Source organism: Hordeum vulgare, chromosome 4H (genome assembly GCF_904849725.1).
Source record: "Hordeum vulgare subsp. vulgare chromosome 4H, MorexV3_pseudomolecules_assembly, whole genome shotgun sequence".
NCBI classification, from domain to species: Eukaryota; Viridiplantae; Streptophyta; class Magnoliopsida; order Poales; family Poaceae; genus Hordeum; species Hordeum vulgare.
The window spans coordinates 470825385-470832013 of NC_058521.1; the positions used below are offsets into that span (position 1 = coordinate 470825385).

At 43.7% G+C, this 6629-nt stretch overlaps 1 protein-coding gene across 1 annotated transcript; it reads right to left on the bottom strand.

Moving 5' to 3' along the window:
* Window positions 1–2292: 2292 nt before the first annotated feature.
* Window positions 2293–6298, bottom strand: LOC123449006 (beta-glucuronosyltransferase GlcAT14B-like). Its single transcript, XM_045126065.1, has 4 exons — window positions 5468–6298; window positions 3588–3663; window positions 3396–3511; window positions 2293–2838 (listed from the first exon to the last, which is right to left on the bottom strand). The coding sequence occupies exons 1-4, from the start codon at window positions 5976–5978 to the stop codon at window positions 2324–2326; spliced, it is 1218 nt and encodes a 405-aa protein (XP_044982000.1). The 5' UTR covers window positions 5979–6298; the 3' UTR covers window positions 2293–2323.
* Between the last annotated feature and the right edge of the window lie 331 nt (window positions 6299–6629).

The window sequence follows — 6629 nt, forward strand, 5'->3', positions numbered from 1 at the left end:
TTTCCACTAGGGAATCCGACGAGATCGCGAGCTTCGTGATTGAGGATTTCTATGCGGCTTGTGGTAATTTGTGATGGACTAGTTGGAGCACCCCTGCAGGGTTAAATCTTTTCGGAAAGCCATGCCCGCGGTTATGTGGCAATGTGGAAGCTTTGTTTAACACTGGTTCTAGATAACTTGAAGTTAACTTAATTAAAAAAATATGCCAACTGTGTGCGTAACCGTGACTGTCTCTTTCGTGAGTTCTTTCTCTGATCGAGGACACGGTGGGGTTATGTCTGACGTAGGTAGGTGATCAGGATCATTCATTTGATCATCAGTAGACACGTCCGTTATGCGTAGATCTGTCCCCTCTTACTTCTTGTACTCGTAAGTTTAGCCACCAAATATGTGCTTAGCCGCTGCTGCAACCTCACCACTTAACCATACCTCATCCATTAAGCTTTGCTAGTCTTGATACCTTTGGAAATGAGATTGCTGAGTCCCCTGTGGCTCACAGATTACTACAACACCAGTTGCAGGTACATGTAAAGGTTACTTGACGCGAGCGCGTTGATTGTTCATTTGGAGTTGCTTCTTCTTCTTCTCCTTCATCGATATAGGATGGGTTCCAGGCCGGCAGTCTGGGATAGCAAGGATGGACGTCGTTTTTATTTTGTCATTTGTTTTCGTCCGTAGTCGGGCCCTGCTCTTACTCTTGATGATTATGTACTGTACTGATGTGACTCTGATGTAGCTTGTGACGAGTGTAAGCCAATTCTATATATATATATCTCTTCTTTTCAGTACATGTACTTGTAACGATATCCATTCTTGCGACACGACGAGATGCGCTTCTATCCCTGATGAGGCCTTCGTGCCAAATTGAGGATAGAGTCGCATCTTGGACGTGACACCCAGGTTCGATCCCGACTGCAACCCTTTTCTTCTATTTCGCACTTTTTCTAAAAAAAATTCACTTTTGCCTTTATTTCGATAAACTTTGCACACATGTTATCATGGATTAAAGAAATGTTAAATTTGTAGACATAAAAGTTCCCACATATACAAAAAAATGTACAATGCGTATGAACAATAAAAAAAATGTACAAACCTTTTTGTTCTTTTATTTCGCACTTTTTCTTTTTTTTTCTCTTTTGGCTTTATTTCGATAAACTTTGCACACATGTTAATCATGGATTAAAGAAATGTCAAATTTGTAGACAAAAAAGTGTACAATGCGTATGGACAATAAATAATATATATTTCTTTTATTTTGAAAAATATTGATCGTGTATTTAAAAGACTTTAAATGTGCATAGGAAAATGTTTCCGGTGTATAAGAAAACATATACAAAAATATATATTGTGTATGGAACAAAGTAGATATAAATAATAGAACTTTTCAAAAATGTTAATTGTGTATTTTAATAATGTAAAACATGTATATAAAAATATTAATGATGCATACAAAATATGTAAAATGTATATTAAAAAAATTAGACATCAAAACTCAATAATGTTTGTGATGTTACACGCAAAAAAATGTTTCTAATGTATAAAAAATATACAATGTTGTTTATACAAGCTTTACATAAAAAATGGTTGAGCTTTGATTTTTCATATATATAAACTATTTTGCTAATTATTATTTTAAGAATATCGATATTGATACGCAACCTAGAACATTTCGTATGCATGTACTTATAAATTAATTATTTTCGATGTAGCTGTCTAATATGTTTGCAATCAAATTAAGACTCACTTAGATTACAAATGTAAACACATATATCAGCAAGATAAAAATAATGTTCTAATGCATATGCTATCATTAATTAACAAAATAAAATTGCAAATGAAACTGTTAGTCATAGAAATTAATTAATTATAAAAAAAATACAAGGGCCAACTTTTATTAAATTTATAGCCCGTTGCAACGCACGGGCATTTGTACTAGTCCCCTTAAAACCCCTAGTAAAATCTTATGAGATGAAGGGAATACGTGCTAACGGCAATTTATTGTTGAAACAACCATTTTCAAAGTTTATAAGGCTAAAGAAACGAAACCCTAGAGAAGCCAATGTTAATAAACAGATTGTGTTCTCTCTTGATTATGGATTTCTGTAATTTGTGTATGCACATCCATGAAGAGATGGGAGATGAAGTGTGTACATGTATGATTTCAGACACTCTTCCAGCTTCCAGTTGCAAGCAACAGAAGCACGCCGTGTAACTGTGCCTACCGCCACAACAATGAGAACCAACCACCACCTCAGGAACACTTTTGCCCCCGCACAGCGCACGCTACCAAAATACTAAAAGCTGGCTACATGTAACAAGAGCGTTATATACACTGTTTAGGCCTGAAATTGTCAGGTTCCAAAAGTTTCAACAACAACTTCTCTAGCTTCCCCGAACCGTTCACCGGCCTGAGAACGAATGACCTTCCAAAGAAGGCACAAGGGTCTTTGCCACCCGCCGGGCTACCCAGGCACCACCCACCTGGTGCGAAGCGATCGGGCACTCGCCTCAACAGCTCAGTGTCAATCATATCCAGGACCGGATCGTCACGCGTGAAAGAGTGCGCAAATGGCAACCCACTGTTCGCCATTGCGTCGAAGTACTCAGCCGTCAGGTTGAGAGGGTGCGTCCGAGGGGGGTTGTCCCACGCCATGAAACGCAGATCGTTGTTGATGGTGGTGTTCTGGTAGTACTTTGAGTTGCAGATCACCGTGTGGAAGTATCCCTCCGAGGACGACAGGAAATTGGTGAAGTACATGAGGAGCGTGCGAGGAAGGTTGTCCCATCCTAATATGCAAAACTCCAGGAATGATCGGCTCAATATTACCCACGACGAACCTGCATCGGAAGAATAAGGTCATCGGTTACAGCTCAAAATTTGGAAAAGGTGAACAGTGGCATCAGGGAAAATATACATAATTCTGCAAAACGAATCTTCGACAGCCCGCAGCCTCACATTGCTAGCCTGCTTGACACTATCAGGGCTGAGGCCCAACTATGGGCGAAAGCAGGGGCAGTGGGTCAGCACTTCTTCCAACTTAGGGGTGTTGTGTTGTAACTCCAGGTGTGACCCTTCTCTGGGCTTGTACATAAACTCTCTTTTTCCATCAATGCAACAAAACACAAAACTTTTTGCATTTTCTTGAAGGAAAAAAGCATGTTATTATGACTATAGTAATGTCGTAATTCTACAGCGATATCACAAGGGCCAACTTTGCACACGATTTGAATACCGTACTAATTTATTCCACAGTAATGCATGGGAATCTATCAGTATTGCACTCAAGGCAGTACTCTTAACAGAAATAGAAGGTGATAGGCAACATCAATGTTATTTTTGAATTAGTGCAGAATATTTCGACCGTGTTAAGTACAAAACAAGCATGAGACAATACCTACAAATATTTTGAAAGCTGAAGGCATGCTTCTTTTCTCCTTTGTTGTCACAACCTCAGTTTTGTTTGAGATCTGTAATGCTGGATCCACGATGATTGGTCTAGCCCTTTGATGCCTGCGCATGCAACCAAAGAGTCATGACAAAGAACATATCAAATGGCTAAGAAACACATCGAAATAAATATCCTTACTCCTTCCAACCAATATTGCTTGTGTGGTCGATAAAGTTCAGATCTCTTGGAAGATATGAGAAAATATGAAGGAGGTCTGTCAAGGGCAAGAACAGGTAGGTTAGTTTCAGAAGTAACACTAACTACTTTGGTACAGCACTGCAATCCATAAATGTGATCAATATATAGGACTACGTCAGTAATTTGCTGTAATAACCAGGTAAAAAATTATGAACCTCAAGTGATAAAGCTCCAGGATCTCAAGGGCTCAAGGCTTAGTCAAGACCTGGGGGAGCTCTTAGGCCAAAAACTGGCAAGTGGACATGCGCCGTGTCTGGCACTGTATTGATAACTAGGGCAGAAAAGATAGCTAGGAAAATCCTTCTTATCGTTTGCTTGGCTTTCATGAGTACATAGCAGTCGCCAGTCCTTTATATAGGAGACTCACGGCTAACTCAATCATCATGGCCTCGTCTAATTCAAACTCTGACACCTATCCTTTCCTAACATGACTCTTTACTCACAGAAACCTTAGCAATTACTAAAAGCTATGTTTCATGTCCTAAACAGCTGCATGTACTTCCTGTCTGTCTTTGTCCTTCCTACTGTATGATTGTACGTAAAATCCTAACATAACATTAAGAAGTGTAAATGAGGCCAGAAGTACAAGCTATATTTGGCTCTTTGCTCTGACACTCGTTCCTTAAAATCATAACAATATTATAAATAGACATACAGCACACCACTCGAGTTGATGTAACATCAGTAATATTCCAGTAGAATTGACACAAAATGATGAAGTTCACTACTTTTTTATCACATCGCAACATCTTCTACGATAGGAACACCAATACGGTCTAGCCCAACAACCTTACTCATTAAGTCCTCAGTATTAATTCTAGTATTTTCTATGAAAGGAAAACCAATACTGCAATATTTTCGACGAAAGGAACACCAATGCTGCAGTATTTATTGCAATTTAATTGAGACAACGGCAACAGCCGAAATACCATATATGATGAACTTAGAAAGATTTTCTTTTGGTGATTGTGGAAATCTAGGAGGCCAACCGTGCACAATATAGCAGGGCAGGAGATCAGAACTGTTTTGCTATCCATTTTGACAATATACACACTACAGGGTGTCAGTTAGTTCTTGAACTGATGTATGGAGAAAAATGGGAAATCTTAAATGGTACTGTTACAAAAATAGCTTTGCCAACGATCAATGACACATTGCTTTTAGGAGGTCTATGAGGGGAATGTTTAGGAAATTGTGAAAAACAAAAACTTAAATAGAAGATGAAGGAGTGGAACTGAATGGGGAAATGAAAAATATCACGGCCCACTTCTGAAGTTATTTATCAACTGATTTACTTGGTGCAGTTTGAGTGTCGTTGCAGAGTTACGCAGACACACCAAGTTTCCGAAAAAAATGTCAAGATGTAACTGAATCGCCAGTGTGTTGAACATGGTAATGAATCTAAATTCAGTCTGCACTTATCTTTTAGCACTACTGGACTACACCAAAGGGCAAAATAGCACTATTTTAAAACATGACAGAAATACTGGCTGTAAGGAGTTCTAGCAAATGAAGGCCATATGGAGCAGCATCAAAAGGGCAACTACGACTTGGAGAACTAGATATCAGACGGTAGAGAACTACTCCATAGCAGACCCAAGCTTGGTGAAACGGATAGGTGAGACAAAGAAGTCCATAATCCATAGCTCCTAAATGAAGAGAAGCTACAACAAGCTAGCACTACAATGAAGGCGCACAATCTGTAGTTTTGGTAGCTACAAGTGTACTAGTAGTAGATACTCTAAAAATTAACAAGCAAAAGACACTTAAAATTGCAAGCTAATCGGGGGTGAATCCATCCAGGAAGGAGGCGAAATTACCATCTTGGGGCATGAGAGGGTAGTCGGAGGCGCTGAGATTGATGAACCAGCTCCACCCGTCGAACTCCCTGAGCAGCAGGGCGGCGCCGTGGAGCGTGGCGGCCAGCTCGGTGGGGCCCCGGCGCGAGACGACGGGCCACTCCCCCGCCGCGGCGACCCGGACGTTGCCGTACCTCCGCGGCGCCTCCTCGCCGCGCACGAACGCCTCGAGATCCGCGCGCTCCTCCTCCCCCGAGACCCCGACGAGGTAGTAGTTCCAGGGGTGGTAGAGCGCCCTTAGGAGCCGGCGGATCCGCGGGCCGTCGCCGGGGCCGCCCGAGATGAGGTACGCCAGCCTGGGCGGCGGCAGGGGCTGCTGCTGCTGCTGCTGCCTCCCCCCGAGCCGCGGCGGGGAGGGCGGGCGCGCCGGCCCGAGCGCGGCGTAGAGGATCGGGAGCGAGAGGAGCGGGAGCGCGAGCAGCAGCGAGCGCAGCCACCGGTGGCGGCCCGCCTGCGGCAGGTGCTTCCTCATGGCCGCCCGCCCCGTCCGTCGTCGGCGATGCGGGGCGCTAGAGCCACAGCCCCGGCATTCGCTCGCTCGCTCGCCGGCCGCGGCGTCGAGGCGTGCGGACGGGGCACCTATCGGTGAGTAGAGCGGAATGGAACCGGACGGACGGGCGCTCGGTCGCTGGCTGCTGGTGGAGGGAGGCGAGCGGAGCAGAAGCTGCTGAGTGCTGAGCTGGTGTGACCGCGAGGTGGAGATGGCGAGGCCGCAGCGTTTCGTGCAAGCAACTCGGGAGCCGGGACGGGTGCGTACGGTACGACGCGGCGTGCGCTGTGTCCCGATTGTTGCAGTCACTGACGCGGGGAGCTTCCGCTCTTGTAGCGATGCGATGCGACGACGTTTACGATGCCCAGGCGAGGCATGGATTACAGAATCAAAAATGCTACGCTTACGGAAACTTTTTACAGGAATTTTACGGACTGATCTTTCTTCTCACTAATCTTCCCTCATTTTCGAAGTGGGGTCCGTTTCATCTTAATCACCGATCAATACATTCCACCTCAGCTCAGCATGTAAAACTCGCGTAAAACTCCTCTAGGTATAGCATTGCTCTTACAGAATTAGCCCTGAACGACAAGATCAGCATGAAATGACCCCCGAAGAGCGAGCATCTGGTCG